A 21563-nucleotide genomic window follows, 5' to 3' on the forward strand; every position below is an offset into this window, starting at 1 on the left:
AAATAAACTATATAATAAATATTTCTTTATTTTGATTTTCTAGCAAATATTATATTTTTAATAATAATTACAAATATTTTCTTCTATATTCTCCTAATATTAGGACCTTCTAAAAAGCTCGAGAGTTTTCTCTATTCTATAGTATCTGGCTATTAAATTATTATAATAAAGCTTTATAACTTCTTAATATAAAGCGGAATTATTAAATATAATAATTCTTAAATAATATCTAAATAGGCCCGAATTATTTTTCTAGATTTCTTTTCCTTTAGTATTTTTCTTACTAAGCCTTTATTTTATAATATTTTAATATTAAGAATTATTTTTCTAAGCTATCTAGATAATATCTAGAAGGAATTTAGATAAAGGGGCTAGTACTATAGCTCTTTTAGTAATTATATATATCTATATATAGGGAATTAGATATTTATAATTATCTAATTCAAAAACTCGAAAAACTAAAAAGTCTTTAGTTCTATTAAATAATATAATTATAGATATTTCTATTACCTTAGCTATAATAGTAGAGCCTTTAAGATATTTCTCTATACCTTACTTTTTAACTAATTCTATAATTAAGGAATCTATAAAATAATCTATCTATTTGTCTTATAATAAATATTTCTCCTTAGCTACTATAAATATAATAAGTATTAAATAATACTTATTTCAAAAAGGGAACTCTTTAGATATCTATAAAAACCTCTGAATTATAATTATAAAAGTTTCTTTTAGCTTATTCTAAAAAATCAGAAGTCAAATTATATTAATAGAACCTTTTTTATAATTAGGTCTTTTACTAGGTCCATTTACTAGGTTTGAGATACCTCTATAATAAATAATATTAAAATTATATATTATAAGATATATTACCTAATATATTTAATAGCTCTCTAGATATTTTATTTCTATAAAATATTAGAGGTTATTATAATCTATAATAACTTTAATTATAAACCTGGACTCTTTAAAATAATAGTACTAATACTTAAAGGCTTTAGTAATTATAAGTAGCTCTCTATTATAGATACTATAATTATATTCGGTTCTGGAAAGTTTCCGGAACTAGAATACTACTAGATACTAGTATTTTTTCGGGCTATTACTAGAATTAACTTATTATAAAATAATACTAATAATTACGAATTTTAATATAAATTTTCTTAAAAGAGTTAAAATAAACTAGAATAGATATTATAGTAAAAGCTTTTTTTAAAGTCTTAAAGCTTTTAGCCGCTTTATTTATCTATATAAAGGGACCGGATTTCCGGCCCTTTTCTATTTCTTTTAAAAGATCTATTAAGCCTATAATTACCTAAAAATAATAATAGATAAACCTATAATAGAAATTAGTAAATTTAAAAAATATTTAAATATTATAGAATAATTCTAGTTCTAGCTATTTAATAATACTATAAACCTATTTAGGATCCGTATAAATACTTTCTATTCTAATAAGAAAGCCTAAAAATTTAATTTCCTTAATATTAAACTTATATTTACTAAATTTATAAAACAGGTTATTTTTATATAGCCTAGTAAATACCTAGTATATATAATTATAGTATTTATTCTTATTTCGGAAATAAATAAAGATATTATTTAAATAAATAACTATAAAATAATCCAGGAGCCCTATAAATATAGTATTAATATATACTTGAAATATAGTATTAATATATACTTGAAATATAGCTAGTATATTAGCTAGCCTAAAAAGTATTATAAGATATTTAAAATAGCTATAATAAGTCCTAAAAGCCGTTTTTTATTTATATTTTTTATAAATTCTTATTTAATAATATATATTTTTAAGATCTAGCTTTATAAAAATCTTAGCTTTTTAAAGCTAATTAAAAGTCTTATTAATAAGAGAAAGCGGATACTAATTCTTAATTATAACTTAGTTAAATCTATAATAATTAATATAAAAATATAATTCTCTATTCTTTTTGGAAATAAAAAGAATAGGTACCTTTACTAGGCTTTTATTAAACTTTATCTAATATTTATAAAACATATCCTATAAATATAGATATAATACTTTTAGTTAGGTTTCTAATAAATTATATAAAGGCCCGTACGGAACCATACTATCTGTATTAATAAAGTATTTAATACTACTAAGATTAGGAAGTTCTGAAGCTTTATTAGAATTAAAAACCTCTAAGAAATCTTTATATTTATTATTCCGGAAATAGATAAATATCTCTAAGGCCCCTTTCTAAAAGATATTAATTTACTATATTAAAAACTCCTATTTAGTATTACTAGAACCATATAATAAAGCAGAGACCTAGTAACTATTATAAATATATAAAGCCTATTATCTAGGATAGTTATATTTACTTTTAGTTAAGAATAAGACTTGAGATACTAGCTTAAAATACTAGTTAAGCTTCTTATTAAATTCTTTTAGTATTAGGATCTTAATATTATTAGGCTATATAGGTATATATATCTATTATTTCTTAATATAGTCTATATATTATATAAGAGTTACTTTATAAAATTCCATACTAAAAACAAGGCTATAAGAGCTAATATTCTTATATTTATAGAACCGGAACTTAAAAGAATATATCTTACTATAATTATCTATAATAAATATCTTAAGATTATAGGCTTAATAAATCTTAAATCGGTTTCTATAAAAGATTATAAATTCTTGGTTATATTTAGCTAAGGTAATAAAGTCCTAGCTTTAAGCCCAATTATTATTAAGGAAATTATAATCTGATCTAGTATTACTAAATCTACTATATATCTCTAAGGTATTTATTTCTAGCTATATTAATTTTACTCAAATAATTATATAAAGTAATATACTTTTTTTATTATAGCTAAAATTATTAATATTTAAGATTTAGCCTTTCCTTTTTCTTATTTCTTAGGAGGGTTTTTTCTGGAATACTTTTCTATAATAATAGTATTAACCTGCTTCTATAAATACCTTAACTCTTCTATAGTTTTAGCCTTATTAGGGTTCTACTAAGCCTATTTAGTATATTTAAAATACTTTATATTTCCTGAGAAATATTCTTTCTATTTATAAATCTAATAAATTATATTTAAAGTAGAATTAGTACTTTATTAAGGCCTTAAAGGGGCCAAAATATTACCTAAGGATTTCTTATATAATTTTCAGAACTTATTCTTCCTTTTTTAATAGCCTTATAAATTAGAATTTACTAAGTTAGGGTTTTTGGAAATAGAGTTATTCTTACTAGATTCTCCTGTTTTTACTTTTCTTAATTTAGAATAAGTAATATACTTTATTTTCTAAGCTTTTTTAAGTTATTTAGAAATAGATATTATCTTACTTTCTAAAAAAATAAATATAAGTATCTAATAAGTCTTATAATTAGATAAAATAGTATTAAGAATCCGGACCCGGTTTCTTTTAAAATATAGGTCCTAATTAATTTCGAGATTAATTATTTGAATATATAATTTAGTAACTATCTTATTATTCTTCTAATAAAGATCTTGGAATTCCTTAAAAATATCTTATTAACGAATTTAAGATACTTGAAATATATTAGCTAAATAGGCCTTAAATTACTTCTAATAAACCTTATATAATAGTAGGCTTTACTTTATTATAATCTCCTAAGTATTATAAGGTTTATCCTTAAAAACACTTATAGTAAAGTTAATTCTAGAAAAGTATTTATTATAAATCCAAGATTAGGTCCTAAAAACCGCCTTTTAGAAAAATATAAATATTCTTTATTTTTTAAAGAACTTTCTATAATATAAGTTAGATATCCGGATCTTAAAAAGCTTCTTTTAGTCCAAATATATCTTTAGGATATTATATAATAGCTTCTAATAAATAATATTGAGATTATTCTTAAAGCTTATTATATTAGGAAAGGAAATAGGTTCTAATCTCATTTTAGGAAGTTCTCTAGTAGAAATTACTAAGGAAAATAGGATAGACTTATAAATAGAGTTTCTATAAAATATAGTAAACTATAAGGTATTTCTAAGAATATTCTTATATTACTTCAATTATAGGATATATTAGTTAATTATATCTACTAATTCTTGCTTTTATTAGAGTACTTCGACTTTAGTATATAAGCCCTGTTCTATAGCTTAGGCGGCAGTAACTCGGGCATTAATCTCGGTATCTTAATTATTGCCGGGATTATTTCCGTTATTATTACTGGCTCTCGGAGGCTCCTGAAAGGCCCTATTAAAAGTATTAGACGAGCCTTTGCTATTACCCGTATTAGGGTTAATCTGATCGACTTCCTCTATAGGAATAGCTTTGGTAAGGAGTTATACATTTTGCAGATTTCGAGACATGATTACTTATCGAACTACCTCCTTTAAGGGTAGAGAGATTAGCTTATAAGGTATTTATTAGTAGGTAATAAGATAATAGAATAAATTAGTGAGTTATGAAACCATAGTATTAAATTTAGTATAGAACTAATCTCTATCCCTCCTATAAGGTCCAGGGAAGCCCCCTCTAAATAGGAGGCCCCGATAACGTATATATAATTAGTGATTTATAAACCTAATACTTATAATATAAACAGTGGTTGGTTGTGAAGTCGAAGGGCCTCCGATCTCCCTGATCGACACCCGCGACATCCGAGGTTCGTCACATGCCCTTAAGTCACGTGCGACCCTATATACATCACACTGGATAAATAAGAGAGCGAGTAAGGGAAGAGAACTTAAGAGAAATCGTAATAAAGAGTAGAATTAGGAGTATATTATAAGACAGAATTCCATGTCTACTCTTATAATAACATTATTATTTAGTATTAGGATAATAAGCTCGGGAGCTTATCTTAATACTAGGGGCTTATTACGGTCCCTCTAGAGCCCGTTCTAGTTCCCCTAAATCCTTCTCGCTAAGAGTTAACGTTCTCAATAGCCACGCGACCGGGGATAAGCATATCCTAGGCAAGAAGGGTGAGTAGAGGTGAGGCGGTAGAGAGCGCATAATGGAGGCGGGTAAGGATGGGTGAGGTTAAGGTGAAGCAAGGGTGAGTAGAGCGGCGAGGTGTCACGTGCGGGGTGGCTTGGCGCACCCGCAAAGTGAGGTAAGGAATGGCGCGAAACAACAGAATATCTGACATGTTCGGAGGTCCCTAGCGCTAACTTCCTCGGGAGCTGATGTGTCCAGGTCGCAGACTGGCTCAATAGGCTAGAGACTGGATATGATGAGTTTGGATATCCGGCAGGATCGCATGAAGAAAATAGTGGGAAGGGATACCATTGCCCGTTTATGTATTAGGTAAGTATAGAGGGGAGATAGGAGATAGGAGAGGGAGGAGATGAGAGGATGTACCTGGCTTTATAGAAACATTAACGCAAAGCATATTTAAACCCTAGTTATATCCAATTATGGGTGCGTATCCAATTCACTGTATAATAAAAGACTCTTAAAAAAGCATTATGATACTCTTTCGACAGAAAATTGAGAGGAGAACCGCTCCTGGACCAAATAACTATCTCTTATACGCTTATGTTTTCCCACGGGGATGTTGAAACCGATATGAGTGTGTCGATCTCCTCTATTCCTAGCGCCTGCTGTAAGTGTGTAGGATCTTGATGGCTTAGAAATTCGGCTCTCCCTTATTATGCGGGAAGTTGTTTCGGGTGACGAAAAGGGGTTGGGAAAAGGGGACTAATCTGGCGGAATTAGGATTAGCGGAACCCAGCGAAGCGAAGCTTCATTTCGCTTGAGATTTGAAGAAATTATTATCTGGTCGACGTGTTTTTCTTCTTCTTTATTCGCAGTTTTTTCCCGTTCTTCGACATCGGAAAGATTCCGATGCTTTGTGCTAACCAATAATCTTTGTGGAGGGACCATTGGCAGCAGTGCTAGCCGATTTTCGATTCTGGATGTTTCGGTGACCTCGAAATTTTAATTTCGCGGATCAGTATGTCTGCAAGGAAGACACAACAAAGTATCATTCACTCTCGCGAACCGATGACATGTCCACAAGTGTGGCTTGCCAGGGGTCCTGAGACATTGAAGGCTGAGGTGTCGTGTCCGGTGTCAGAGCAGGTCACCAAGACCGATGTTGCTGACCATATTCCTTCTTGAACAAAAAGACATGAACCGGAGCCTGGATTTTGATTATTTCTCACTGCGATGGCGCATCGTCAAACAGGCCTTTGTTCAGGCCATTCATTGGTGGTGGCTGCCTACGAATCTGCAGCCTTGTCTCATCATGAGTCAGCTCGGCACCCAGCATCAGCCGGGCAGCCTTACCTCACATCTTCCTAAACTACTCCATCTTTCTCTCCCGTCTTGACAACCGAGCTTTTAAAATCTACTACCTTTTTCTCTCTCCCATTCAAGAGGAGCGAGTCCTTTTCACACAACATCACAAGAGCTGATATCCGAGCGCTTTTCAGGCCACGTACCAGCAGCCTCGCCATGGCCGCCGAGGATCACTTCACACAGCTGCTCGTGACAGCAACCCAAAACGGTGACCTCCCGCTCATAAAGTCCCACTTTCCTACTCTTCCCCCTTCGTCTCCGATCCTGAAAGCCATCGCTCTGGCCTCCCTCTCGTCCCACCAACCGGAAATTCTCAGATGGTGCTTCTCGCAAGGCTTCTGCCTCCCACCCTCCAGCCTGAACTCCGACTTCTACCATTCTGCTTGCGCCTCCCAGTCTCCCGCCATCTTCCAGGTCCTCGTAGAAAATGGCTTCGACCTGAACTCTCACAATTCCGAATTCTTCGGCTGCGGGACTGCCCTCGTGGTCGCCGCCGTACACGGCAACATCTCCTTCGCTCGCTGGCTTCTGGAGAATGGCCAGGATGTCAACGCCGGCTTCAGCTGTGAAGCTATCGTCTATGCTATTGGCGGCGAGAATCGGAGCTTGGATATGGTTGACCTGTTGATCAAGCACGGGCTAAAACTTCAAGGAACCGGGGCTGCTATTGGAGCAGCGGAGAAAGACGATGTTACTATGTTGAGACTGTGTTTGGGGAATGGGGCAGGGTTGGAAGAAAGAGAGATTTGGTGGCTTGTGCCGATGGATGAGGGGGATGTGGAGGGCACGGCATTGTATAGGGCGTGTAGAGCGGGAGCACTTGCGTCAGTGCAGGAGTTGGTGAATAGGGGTGCGGATTTACAGTGGAAGGATGAGAGGGGGAGGGATTGTGTGGGTGTTGCGAGGGAGATGGGTCGGTTGGAGGTGATTAGATGGCTGACAGAGAGGGGGTTGGTGAAGGAGGAGGCCGTGAGGGTCAGGGAGTTGAGGATGGTGGATGAGAGGAACTGGGCTTGGAAGGGGGAGTTGCCGGATGTATTTTGTGTTGATTGAGATGAGATTACCTTTTGAGATGCGTTAGATTTGAGCACTCTGGAAGACGAGAGTTGTTGGATATTTAGCGAAGAGGATCGATTGATGGCGTTTACTTATATGGGAAGGTACCTGGGAGTCTGCTTTACTTTGATGGGGAAATTTTCACACCCGAGACTGCTTCCGCGCGAGCTTGAATTCGCCTGGCTTTGTTGAATGCAATCAGACGGGTTGATGCTCAGGCAGGCTTTGGTCGCCGAAGATTTTGCTATAGAAACACAATCGTTACGCTGATTATGCACTCCAAGTGGAGCCATTTCCGGCTCTCATATCCTCTAACAATATCAAGAAGCATTCAGAAAACCAGTATGCAAAATCAAGTTTACATTTATATATTGTTCGTAGTAGCAACAATACCCAAACGACCGTTTCCCTCAATGGTAGTGGACACCGATCTGGGAGGATTTTCCATAGGAGGACTTCGACGGGCAAACGTCTACGAGGAAGCGGTTCTCAAAGCAGTGCAGGTGATGGTGATGGCGGCAATGAAGGTGGGAATGGGCGCGGGCATAAGAGAGCCAAGAAAAATCCTACTGCAGAGAGGTCTGATAGCCACGAGGAGTACGGCCTACCAGGAAAACAAGCGGTTCCTGTACAGTCTGAGAATGCTAGTGGAAGGAGAACTAGTGGTCGTCCATGGAAGCCTACTATCAAGGCGACTGAAGCCACGCTAACCGTAGCTAGGAAGAAGAATCATGTGATGCTACGGCAGGGAATGGAACCCAATTCTCAGAAGTTATCTAGCAACAGGTGTGCAGGGCGAGCTAGCTCCTCTCGATCCAAGGGAGAGAAGGGAGGCAATGTCACAAGTTCACAACTCTAACACCAAGAAAGAAGCATAATTTAGAAGACGAATATGCTGATGACGAGTTGCCCCTGGTTTACCTACTGCTTCGATGAGGGAGAAGAGAATTGCGAATAAAACATCGAAGACGAAGAGCGACGGCAAGAAGGGTAGTTCGAGGCTCTCGTGGTCTAACGGAGGAGGAGATAAGGCTAGAAAGCCAGTAACACGGGAAAAACTGAAGATAAAGGGTGGTGGTAACAAGAAGATTAATGGAATAGGGGAAAGCCCTTCGAAAACACCGGTGCGAACGAGAGTTGATTAGAGCCCGAGGAAGAGGGAGAGAAGAACGTGAGACTTCACTTGTTAGAAGATCAGACTGGAAGAGCGAGGGAGGTAGCTTGGTCGCATGGATCTTAATTTAACAAAATTTCAACATCTAATATGATCTTCGTATTTGTTTGGGTCAAAGAGAAAAAGAGAGCAAGGGGGGTGGCGGAGGGAAGGGAGTGGAGGAGGTCTTAGCTCACGGGTAGCTGTAGTAGATTAGCCGTGAAGCCTATGCCGACATTATCTCCTCGTTTCCCGTCTTCTCTTTTCTCTCCTTTTCTTACACTTTTTCACTCTACAAGGAATTTCCTGATGTACGTCGCTTCGAGGTGAAGCTCTCAGTGACTTCTTCGCTCGTCATTGTTTTTCGTTATCAATTGCTGATACTTCTTTGACGCCAAATTTCATCTTGATTACCGGCAAGATGGCAGTGCGGCTCGTGCAACACACCCCCAAGTCGAAGTCCCTCCAGCAGCAAGGATACGCATAACAGGGCATATGCAACCACCAACCTCTACCAGCAGACAACTCCTGCTCTCAAGATGTCCTCGCTACACCCCTTGCCTTCCCCTCAGCCATCGGCACGCACTCGCTGAGTCGCTCAATAGCTCTATCATCTAGGAAGAAGGGTTTCGTGTATTAACCTACTCAGACTTCTAACGAGATTTGCGACTGTTTCTACTCTATTCTCCCTTTTGCATTCCCTAAATCGTCATGAACCAATACCGAGTCGGTGCATCCCATTCCATGGAGACCTCCGCCTCCATATCTTCCACCGCAATGACCTTCTTCGACTCCATTGACAGATTATACGCATCCGCCATGACAGCCCCAAAAATCTGAGCGCAAATATACCTCTTCTTGCCCATACTCTCCTGTCTCGTCTCCGGGTCGTTCTCAAATGCCCCCTCAGGACAGAGAATCATGGCATGTTGGAGTGAATCTGCCTTCCATCGCCGTTTGACACGCACAATCATTCCGGTTTGGAGGCGTTCCTGAAAGGGTGCCGTTGGCTTTTGAGACGCCTCGTCTTCTGACGCTATGGCAGAGCTGACTTCGGATGGAGCAGCGCTTCTGGCTGTGCGCGAGTCTATGTGTAATCGCCAGAGCTTGTCATAGAAGGCGCGGGCGTGCTCGGGGGAGATGTTTGGAGTCTTGAGACAGCGAGAGACGAACTCTCCTTTTGGAAGCTTGCAAAGCTGAACCCCATTTTCCGTTGGGGCGAGAATGGAGGAGGAGACCGCCGGGCTCCCAGACTGTTGACTTATTGTAAGCAAAGAACCTTCGCGTCTGAGGTGAAATAACTCACGTTTTTCTCAATCCATTCCGTCAGAGATTGATGAGACCAGGTACTCGGTATGTTGATATTGTATGGCGCAGGCTTGGCCTTCGGAACGGCTACTCGAAGTAACTCGGCATATCGCAGTGTATTCTTACTTGGTCCAGCGTCTGCTGCATTAGCCTTGACGCATGCCAACACAGCTGTCCTACAGTATCGGTCGCCCTTCAAATCGAAGACATGCTTCAACACCTTTGTAAGAACGCTGCTCCGAAATGGAACATGAACATTCATCGCTCTCTTGTTTGTGGCAACACCATCCGTCATATTCCACATGGCTCTTCCCCGGATACAATCCTTGAGTGTTGAAAGAGACACGTTGATATCACGAGTCTCCTTCATTCGGTCTTTGTTATGCTCCTTTGTATCCCTGTCCACCTCGCTACCAGCCAGATCGACGAGGAAGAGCAGGCCATCTGGAGCGTCAACAACATCTTTATTGACGATCCTAATACGGCAGACCGCGTGAGAGCGAGACGAGCTATCGTTTTTAGAAGTGGGTGCGCTCTTCCGAAATGACATGCTGCGCTCGATATGCGAAATAAGTTCTTCTGCGGTGGTTGGCTTTTCCTCGACAGCAGCTACGAGCTGGGATTCGCCAAAGGCATCTTCCATAACAACTATCTTCCGGCGATCGTTCAGGAGGTCTATTTCCTTGTCAGAACTGAAGAGTCTATCTTCGTAGCATCTCAGAGTTTGATAAAAAACAAAGCAGTCAAGACTTACCAAAAGCTTCCTTCCCGACAAGCTCAAACGCGCAAATGTAAACATCACGGTTTCCTTCAAGGTTTCCACGCATAAGTTCTGCAGCAGCCAATCTCTCCAGCTCGCTCACGCTGTACGTCTTTCCAGATCCTGTCTGCCCGTAGGCAAACAGAGTACTAATGCCGCCTCCCCATGCCCATGGAACCAACGGTGCGACAAGGCCATTGTAGACATCCTTCGATGTCTGATTCGGACCATAGACCTTGTCAAGTCGAAAACTGGAAGACTGTGAAGGTACATCAGAACTCGCTATTTCAAAACAGAAAGAGGGTCTTTCACACTTAATGCTGACTGTCCATTGACCTTGCGCCGTAATTCATGGACATCTGCAAATCCTGATTCAGGCCGTACCCTGATACCTAAAACTTCGTTCTCTTCAATCTCCTTTGGGAGCAACGGCCGCACGCGTGCGGCAATTAGTGTATCTCCTCCTGACTCGCCGCCATCATCCTTGGAATGATCACGAGAAGGTTTGAAAGCAGCGACCTGATTAATGTAAGAATCTCTGTTTTCTTGAAAGAATGCATCCATAATGTAAAAAAAAACTTTTCTCTCACGCAAGTTTTCAGTTGTCGAGGGAGGCGCTGTTTTGTTTATCAATAATACTCTGGGTTGCGGCAAGTTACCGAGAAGCCGAAAGCCTGTGCCGGCTCCAGGCAACCACTCTTGGCTTGCTGTTATTGGGCCAGCTTTCAATCTTGACTGAAACAACGGCACTGAATACCAGGCAAATCAAATCAAATGACAATAAATTGTTTGTAATTGCAATTTGCTAATTTGCTCGCAGCAAATGTGATATACGGGGGGTTGTCCAGGCATCCAAATTGAATACTGAGACTTTTGTTGAATAGCGCAGGAACAACAAACCTATCGGAGTGGAAAATAGATCATTGCGATTCGACAACCTGTGCGTAGAATGAAACCCGAACAGAAAGGAGAAAATATCTCGAGAAGACGTGAGCTTCGTAAAGACTAAGAATGAGACAAATCTGGACAATCAGGATTAGTAATAATACCTAATACATTAATATGCTATTAATACTAGGTAGTATTACTCAAGTATTACTAATATTAATATATCAATAAAGAATTAATTCTTATATTACTTTTTACTTTATGTTCTTTAATTTTTATTTTCTTTACTTTTCTTATCTTATATTATAAATTTAAAAAATTATATTCTTTAAAAAAATTCTGTGATGTGTGCAGGGTCGCACGTGACTAAATTGCATCTAACAGACCTCGGGTATTAATTAGGGAAATTAATAGCTCTTATATATTACTACTATATTATTATTATTTATATTATTAGAGTTCTTATTTAAAGAAAGCTCTCTTAGACCTTATAAGAAAAATAAAAGTTAGTATTATACTAAATTTAATATTATAGCTTTATACTTTACTAATTCATTTTCTTGTTTTATTACTTACTAATAAATACCTTATATATAATATATTTCTAAGTATGTCTTTCTTATATATTTTAATTCTTTTTATATAAGTAATAAAAATTTCTTATAATAGCCTTTATATTAGGCTTAATAACTCAAATTACTTCTAGAGTAAGGTATAGCGCTATTTACTATAATAATATTAGCTTAATATTAATAGTATTAATTACATTAATAATTATATAGATCTAGCACGCGTTTAATTTTAGTTTGCATAGTTACAGCAAAAATCGATTAAGTTTTGGTGGGTAAAACTGAGATTTAGCTGAAACTCCTAATTTTTCTAGAAAACAGGCTTAGCGCGAATATCACTCACTGTATCTGAGGCCAAGCTCTAACTTATGCGGGCGAAGATCACCCGCAGCCCACTGAAGCCAGGAGCTCGATCCTTGGCCTCCAAACTCAAAATGAGAATGCCATCCATCTGATTCGCCATAATCTTCACTGGAGGCCCTCCGATCGCCCTCAATTCGGTACGCCGTTCTATCCGAATCAAAACAATATAGAAGGTAGACACGCTGGATCAGGGGAAGGAGTCAGCTATGATCTCCCAAATTGGTGCGCATCCTACCCCACCCTGCTTCATTCGGAATCATTAATCTGGATGCACTGAAAAACAACGCAAAGCGGGACCTGGAAAGCTTGAACTCTGCCCCTGCCAATTGCTGCCCTGCGGGTCGCTGCTTAAAGAAGGACTCGGAGGGGGATCCCACACCGATCCGCGAAACGATGCAATTTGTCCTCCAGCACTCACCCCTGATTGCAGATCGACATTAGCCACAGGTAGGAACGGAGGCAAGGGGCATCTTCTAGTCATAAAGATGTTCCCTTGGTACGTATTTGTCTTGTTCCGACTTTCTGCGGCGCTGGTTCGTGAGGAGTCTTCGAATTGGCCTGATCATTAGTTGGACAAAGTCAATATGGTCCGGATCAGGCCCTGGGGAGCGACTGCTTTGGCTGCTCTCTCCATCTCTCGACATGCCGCTGCCTTCAACAACCCTCAGAGTATGCCTGTCTGGTGTGGAAAGATATATAAAAAGGAGTGAGTGGCGATGAACTATCCAACAACATGATATCTAACGAGGGCAGCTATCCTGCTAATGATCCAGGAGGGCAATTCCAATTTCCGCCTCCCAAAGTTGAACCTTTGCTCTATCTTACCATCCAACCAAGGTATACAATATTCCTGGAAAGCGACGAATCGAGTTCCTTCATCGTGAACGCCCCGATATCTCACATTTTTGGTTAGCTGTTCCCCAGCCCTCAACAAACCCCACGCTGACCCACCAAGGCAAATCCTACAAGAATGGAAGTTACGACAGCCCAGGGAGTTCTAAAAAGAATCTATTTGCCACACTGGACTTTGAGATATACAGTGAAGAGTCCGGACACCTTCTGAAAACCAGCTCTGTCCCAGTCAATTCAACAGGCAACGTCGTCGGATTCTCGTTGTCCTCATTCAAGCCTCGATTCAAGCCGTATGCTGTTTCTATAAATGGAACTCCCCCAGATGCACAACAATCGTTTACTGCTAAGACTTTGATCTATGTTCTGCCATCACGTTCCTACGGCAGTGCTGTCAAGATTGACAATCTCTATGGTGGACTCTACGTTCAGAATGGGTTCAACAATTGGAAGGGCTGGTATGCCATTTTCCCAAACGGTGGCTACGCAGATGGAGGCTATGTCAGTCCGTCAAACATCAGCTTCACACATTTAGACACCTACGCCTCCCAGGGGTTCAATACGATAAATATCCCCCCCGATGGAAGTCTTCCTGATCAGTCATATCCAGTGGCAGAATTCGAAAAGTACTGGGACAATATGGATCAGCTGAATCTCTTCAATCTGTATGATATGCGTTCTGCGTTCCAAAACGAAACTCGGATCAATGAGCAGGTTGCGCTTTGGAAGAACCGGACCACGCTCCTCAGTTGGTATACGGCAGATGAGCCAGATGGTTCGTTCATCCCACTCGACCAAAGCTCGTACTGACCACGCTAGGATGGGAGTACAACCTCAATTCAACTAAACTAGCATATGATCAAATTAAGGGGCTGGATCCATACCATCCGGTATCCCTCGTACTAAACTGCCAAAATTTCTACTATGAAGAGTACAGTGCCGGCGCAGATATCGTTTTCGAAGACGCCTACCCCATCTCCATCAATGCTACGTATTCCATCCCATGGGGCATTCCATGCAATGCCACCTACGGTGACTGTGGATGCGATAACTGCGTGGGAGAGCTGACAGATGTCTCCACTCGTCTGGATGACTTCCAAAATTACCAAGCCAACTTGAAAGGCCAAGGGAGCAAACCTACTTGGGCTGTTATTCAAGCCTTCGGGGATCAGGATTACTGGACCAGCATTCCCAGTGTTGCAGAAGTGGAAAATATGATGATGCTGGCTGTGAACCATAATGCAAAAGGCCTTTCGTATTGGCTATATCCAAGCACAGCCGACATCAACCTTGGGAGTGGGCAACTTGGAAAGGTTTTTCAGAAAGAGCCTGGAATTGATTTCCTGTTTGGAACGAATGCGATCAAAGGTCTACCTGTGGCTGGGGAGGCCCTAATTGATGCGAGTGCTTGGATTGTGGGCAAGAAGATGATGGTTGGGGTTGCAAGTGGACCACTTGTGAATTCGTCGGCCGAGGTCAGTATCACGTTGCCAGCGAGCGCTTCCTCTGTCGATCAAGTGCTGTACGGAGACTCTGGGTGGACTGTTACTGGTAACACACTCTCGAAAGCGGGAATAAAGGGCTTGGAGGTGGGCATCGTGGTATTAAATCTCAGTTAAGTCTGGTCACATCTGGTCACGTGTCCTCAACATAAAAAATCTACATTCCAGAAGGCTTCGCATGCTGCAATGCAAGGATCAAAGTACTTTCTTGCATTCCATTTGTCCAAAATACCCGTCTGCATCTCTGGTGGGGTACCTCTCAATCGACTTTTGTCGCCCTCTAACTTTAGTTCTCCGCACTGCATTGACTCCGCTGAGATAGTTTTCCATCCACAGACAAGTTTCAACCTTCAGGGATGAGCGTTTTGATATGACGCCCAAAAGAGGGTTCATTACCCTACTGAATCACCCATGAAGGAGGGCTCTTCTTCCGGCTTCCAGGTTGTCTTCACGCTTCGCTACTGAAACCTCATCTCTACAAGTATCGGCCAACCGGTTGCTTCCAAGTCGCGAAATTGATCATTTTGAAAAGATTACAAGGAACCCAAACGAAAGTATGATTCGGTGTGGCTGTTACTGCCCAAAGGTAGCTTCTTCACAAAAGGCGAGGATTCTGCTAACCAGGTCTGTCAACTGCAGATGACAGAGAGAACCTAGGTTGCAAACTGGACGGATCTTGCTAAGAAATATGGCCATCCCATCAGAGGGGATAGGATGGACCATACGGTTTTACGGCACACTGGTAAAAGTGGAATAACACCTGTGGTTCGCAATCTAGTACGTGGAAAGTGGACAGCAAGGGCAGCAAACGACAAGCTTGAGGAATATCAGAAGTAACGGGTATTGGGTTCACAAGTCAAGAGTTCAATCTCATGGAATGCTTGACTCCATTAGCGCTCGGTAAAATGGAATGGGGCTGAGCAATCTCATTCATCCCGTATTCGCGAAGGAACTATGGTGCACAATTGAGGAGATACCAAAGGAGAGGGCACCAGCACCGATCTTGGGTGACTCTGATGGGATTTAAACCGTGGGTCTCCTACTATGTAGCAGATCTCTACTCCAGAGCTGAAAAGGGATGCAGACAGAGAATCAAGCTATATGGAAAATGATGAGCTCGCCTTTGCCGCTCGCATCCCTCGTGCTCTGGAACTCAGCCTCCTATCCCTGGTACGCTCCAATTCTTTCCATCGACCGAAATGTATCACCTGACACATTTCAGGCTAGATGCACTATTCAACAACAAGCAACGCTTAAAGTTCCAGGAGAGAAAAACCAAGAATACCGCACCTTCAAGTACAGAAAATCACAAGTCGCTGCCAAGACTCCCCAGAGAGAAGCTTTGAAGAAGAAGATCCTAGAGGCAGGAAAATGGGTTAAATGGGAGTTGTACAGCGGGTACGAGGACTTGAGGCCGCAACGTGGATTTGCTGAACCGTTTTATTCGTCGGCAATCATGACGTGGCGCGAGGAAGACAAATTAGTGAAGGGGGGTTTGGGGATCTACATAGGATATGAGCAATCTCAGCCGCTTGTACGAGAGGACTTGCGGATGCGAAGAGGCGAGTCTGAGAATCGGATTTGCTCACATTGCTGCCAGGCTAGACTAATAATGCTTCAATGTGCTAAGTTCGCAGCCCAATTTCAATTCGCGAACACGTTGGTTCATGAGTTGCCGTAGGTAGAGTGACTTCATCTGTTCAATTGTCGGAGACTGCAACTAATTCCGTCCCCGGCAGCTACATACGGGGATCACGTGGATCGTTTGGCAAGTGATGGTCAAGCTCGTTGGGCTTGCATTGTTTGTTAAGGGAAACGCCCATCCAAGGCCTGGGGTGATAGATTCTCCAGTAAACCTCCTCTATTCAATTGGGATGAACTAAGAATGGCTGCTCCGAAGTATGACAACAAGAATGAGTAAGTACGAAGTATTAATATTCACCTTTAAACCGCAAGCGAGACAAGCGAAGCAACCCCTAAATTTGCGGCACAGGATGGCTCATCAACCTGTGATAATATAACTGGAGAACATGGCAGTCAAATAATGTGCTCTTATAAGTTCAAGAAAGATATTGCGCAACCTCTCATGTGCTGAAACTTATTCATATTATTCGAATGAATGACTGGATAAGGGCAACATTTCAAGCAGCGCACAACTCGCGCCCAGCACGAAGGTTTCGAAACCAGGATCAACCAAGAATCCCAGGACTCTGTTCTTTCATAAAGTATATAAAATTTGTTCTATGATATCCTGGAATGCTCTGGCTGAGAAGAATCAATTTCCACCACTTCCTACGTAATTCCGAGCTCACGTCCGCCCGGCAGAACCCAAAGAAAAACTAGCATTGCATCCATTGGAGACCAACAATGAATCTGATGTGGCCATCTTACTGAGGCCCACAGCTAGCTAGTCGACAAAACAGAGAAGCGAGATTTGATTTTCTGATTTTCGATTTCTGATTTTCGATTTCTGATTTTCTGATTTCTAATAACCGTACGTACCTGCCCCTCTATTTTTAGGATACGCCTTACTATTACTCTAGTAATTTAGTACTTATATTACTAAAAGTGCTTTATAATAGTAATATATGACCTGAACTTATAATATATTAATACTATTAATACCTTATTTAATTATATTAAAATACTATAATACTTTATAAATCTTTTACTATATTATAATACTATTATTAAATAGGCTTATATAAACGTTTTCTATAAAATAATTATAATAAGATTAAAAGATTTATAGAAAATTAATATTAATACTCGTATAATTAAATACTAATTATAAAAATAGAATATTTAAGTATATATTTAAATAGTAAATATGCCTTTTCTTTATATATAAATTATAATTCTATATTATCTAGGAAATATAAATAAGGAAATACTTAAGAATCTTAAGAATTATGGCTATATAACTTTAATTACTAGAGTTATTTATATATATAAGAAGCTTAGTCTTATTTACTATATAATTATAATAAATAAGCAAGTAATAAATAAATAACTATTTATAATATTATAAAGTAAGCTAAATAATAGATAGGTTATAGGTTATAAATAGTAGTATTTATATATATATTTCCGTTAATAAGATTTACTAGTAATCCAATTAGCCTTTTTATATTTTATTATTTTACCCTAGTTTAGAAAATTAGGGCTTTATTTATTAATATATTTTATTATTTATAGAAAGAATTTATATATAATATTATAACTTCTAGATCCCGAGGCAACTATACTATAAATATAACGGATATAATCTAAGAAAGAAAAATATATTATATTTAGGCCAGACTAGATTTAGTTAATTAATAGATATAATAAGCTATTATTATTTAGAATCGAAATATATACTTATATTAATATTTATTTATATAATATTATCTAGATATATATTAGAATCTCTAATTAGATTACTTATTTAATTATATAATAGTATTTTTAGATTTATACTCAAATAGGCTATTACTCTTACTTTTTTAGAGCTAATTAAGGCTCTAAACTTCTTCTTATTACCGAAATATATTTTATATTCTTGCAAATAGCTAATTTATTAATTATATATATAAAGAACTATTTTATTTCTGGGAAAAGTACTAAGAATTAGTAATATTTATACCCGTTTATTAATACGAGTGATTTGGGAATCGGGCACTATTAGGGCTAATCAAGGGGCCTAATTACTTAATTATCTATTTAAGCAAGCTCCGGTTTATAAATTCGAGATTAGATACGAGCGAATTTTAAAAATATTATAATATTTTCAAATTAATAAATTAATAAAATTCTATTAGTAGGATCTATTAAAAATAATTTAGTTAATAATACTATTTAAGTAATTTTAGCTAAAGCCTTTTATTAGAACTATATATAATTTTAATTATAAAATAGTTTTTTAAAATATATAATTATATAAATCTTTTTATCTTTAATAGAATTTAATCTAGGTAATACTTATTTAAGTTTCTTATAAGTATTAATGCTTTTTATTTAATTAAAATTTAGCCTTTATATTTTATTAGAAAGTTATATATTATTTTAAAATTAGGCCTTTTTATTAATAAATCGGGTCCCTTATTTAGCTCTAATAATACCCGATTCCCAAACTATTTATATTAATAAACGGGTGTAAATAGTAAGTTAAATTCTAGTAATAGGAGCTTTAGAAAAGCTAGTTATACTAATAATATATAAGTAATTTCATTTCCTTATATCTATTTCTTATTCTTTCTATTATTAAGAGAAAGTATTAGATACTAATAATTATACTACTTTTTTATTAAGGCTATTAGGTCTAGTATTATAATACCGGATTATATAACTAATTCTAATTAATATATATAAAACTATTTTTAGGAACTAGCTTATACTAGAAGTTATAATTACTAATACTTATAAAACCGGATTATTTTACTAGTATTTTATATATAGCAGATTTAAAACAAGATATATAAGTTTATAAACTTATAAAATATTTATAGAATTAGAAAAAACAGATCTAGATCTAATATAATAGCTAGTAAGCTATTTAGATTATATATAAGACCTTTAGATAAGATATAATACTAGAATTATTCTATAAATATAAAGCTTTATAATATAATTCTTAATAATTATTTAGTTTAAAATAAGTAATATAATCTTATATAGCTTTATATAAATAGTTTATTTATATACTAATATAGATATTAATAAGTTTCTATTAAGAAAAATACTAAAGTAATATTATTAGAAACTTATATCTTATAATATAAATATAGCTAATATTTATATAAGAAATACTAATAAAAATAGTAATATTAATTTACTAGTAATATATAATACTATTATATAGGTATAGAAATACTAGTTATATTAGTTAGTAAAGTTATTATTATTTAGAAATAGGAATTATAATATTATAGTATTAATATATGATTTCTAAATTTACTAAGCCTAAAAGAGTCTAGTTTACTAGTCAAGTTATTAATAGGATATAAGGTTATATAATTATATCTCATATCTCATATCCTATTACTTATATCCTATTACTTATATCCTATTACTTATATCCTATTACTTATATCCTATTACTTATATCCTATTACTTATATCCTATTACTTATATCCTATTACTTATATTCTATTACTTATATTCTATTACTTATATCCTATTACTTATATTCTATTACTTATATTCTATTACCTATATTTTATATTCCGTATCCTGTAATTATATATATAACTTTTAAAGAAATAGCTATACTAATACTAGAAACTCTCTAAAAATATAAAAATAGTATCTTTCTTTAATTATATACAAATTCCCTAATCCGGCCTAGTATTAGATTTCCCAAATACTTTATATATTTATATTATTTCTAAGGTTTTAGTTATATACTAAAGGCTATAGTCTTTTATATATAACTTTCCCTCTTATAATATTCTTCTATTTTATATATCTATTTCCTATCCTATTTATATTTAACTTATTTCTTTATATCTAATTATATAGTATTTATATTAATTAGATACTTAAGGGCATTTATTAGCTTTAATTTTATTATAAAATTAGCAGGATTTAATTCTCTCTTAATTTATTTGACTTTTATAATCTCTTATTATTTATATATCTAGTAAAGGTATATTATATTAATTATTAAATACTTTTCTTAAGTAATTCCTAATTTAATAAGACATTTATATAATAACTTCGAATCTATATAAACTACTAGTAGTAATTCTATTTCTAGTATTTTATTAATTATAAATTTAATTAAAGTACTTATATTAAAGCTATAAGTTATATTATAGAGTTCCGAAACTAGAATACTTCTAGTAATTCTCTTGTATTTAGTAGAGAACTAGTAAATAATATTAGTATATCTAGTTCTATTTATTAGAACCAGAATATATCCGATTTAGGAAAAGAGATCTCTATTATTTATAAATAAAGTATTTATAAAAATAATTAAATATAAGAACTTCTTTACTAGCTTTATAAATCTTAGTTCTCTAATAGTATTCTTAATTTACTATTAAATATACTTATTAAATGCCTTTATATTAGTTTCCGAGGATTTAATAGCTTAAATAGTAATTAATAGATTATATAAAGCTTCTAGTTAATAGACTAATATAATATATATTTTTTTAGTATATTAGGTAATATATTAGTCCTTAATAGAAAGATCTTAATAAATAGTACTCTTACTATTTATAATAGTAATATTCTTTATAGAAATAATTCGGAGGTTTTTATACTAGTATTTCTATATAAGAATAATTCTAGTAGTATTTATATAAATAATACTTTTATTAAACTTGAGATTATAGTTAATAATAAGACATTTATACTTTTTAGCCAAGAATTTAGCTTCTTAGAGCTTTAGTTATTCTATTTTTATAAAATTATTAGTTCTAATAAATAGAGTATTATTAGTTTAAAGGCTAATAATTCCGAAGAATTATAAGTTAATTATTTTATAGAAAGCTCATTAATATAATAAGAATAATAAGTTTTAAACTAGTAATTCCCAGCTTCCGGTATATTATATAATAGTTTTATAACCTTTAAAACCGAATTATTATTTAGATTTAGCTCTCTAGTAAGCTTATAAGATAAGTTAATATAAAAATTATAGTTAAATAAGGTTATTAATTAGATATAAGCTTATAAGATATTATATAAATATAGTTCTATAGTATCTATTATTATAATAGTAATACTAAGAATAATTCTCTAGCTAATATATTAAATAATAAGTAATTATATTAATATTATATATTTCTTATTATTATTATAAGCCTAGATAACTAGTTTTAACTTCTTAAGCTTTCTTTCTATATCCTTATTCTTAATCTTATTAAT

At 35.7% G+C, this 21563-nt stretch overlaps 4 protein-coding genes across 4 annotated transcripts; 3 read left to right on the top strand and 1 right to left on the bottom strand.

The window, feature by feature from the left end:
• Window positions 1-6266: 6266 nt before the first annotated feature.
• K444DRAFT_617587 (ankyrin) lies at window positions 6267-7655 on the top strand. The gene has a single exon (XM_024881161.1). The coding sequence runs from the start codon at window positions 6413-6415 to the stop codon at window positions 7307-7309; it is 897 nt and encodes a 298-aa protein (XP_024732039.1). The 5' UTR covers window positions 6267-6412; the 3' UTR covers window positions 7310-7655.
• Window positions 7656-8782: 1127 nt separating this feature from the next.
• Window positions 8783-11153, bottom strand: K444DRAFT_596993 (diatom spindle kinesin 1). The gene is made up of 4 exons (XM_024878461.1): window positions 10846-11153; window positions 10528-10792; window positions 9772-10448; window positions 8783-9718 (listed from the first exon to the last, which is right to left on the bottom strand). The coding sequence occupies exons 1-4, from the start codon at window positions 11095-11097 to the stop codon at window positions 9167-9169; spliced, it is 1746 nt and encodes a 581-aa protein (XP_024732040.1). The 5' UTR covers window positions 11098-11153; the 3' UTR covers window positions 8783-9166.
• Window positions 11154-12937: 1784 nt separating this feature from the next.
• On the top strand, window positions 12938-14821 carry K444DRAFT_538668 (uncharacterized protein; the record flags this gene model as incomplete). The annotated part of the gene is made up of 4 exons (XM_024875561.1): window positions 12938-13059; window positions 13107-13261; window positions 13309-13977; window positions 14022-14821. The coding sequence occupies 4 exons, from the start codon at window positions 12938-12940 to the stop codon at window positions 14819-14821; spliced, it is 1746 nt and encodes a 581-aa protein (XP_024732041.1).
• A 984-nt stretch (window positions 14822-15805) lies between these two features.
• Window positions 15806-16385, top strand: K444DRAFT_633989 (uncharacterized protein; the record flags this gene model as incomplete). The annotated part of the gene is made up of 2 exons (XM_024883684.1): window positions 15806-15874; window positions 15927-16385. The coding sequence occupies 2 exons, from the start codon at window positions 15806-15808 to the stop codon at window positions 16383-16385; spliced, it is 528 nt and encodes a 175-aa protein (XP_024732042.1).
• Window positions 16386-21563: the final 5178 nt, after the last annotated feature.

This window comes from Hyaloscypha bicolor (genome assembly GCF_002865645.1).
Source record: "Hyaloscypha bicolor E unplaced genomic scaffold K444scaffold_126, whole genome shotgun sequence".
Taxonomy (NCBI): Eukaryota; Fungi; Ascomycota; class Leotiomycetes; order Helotiales; family Hyaloscyphaceae; genus Hyaloscypha; species Hyaloscypha bicolor.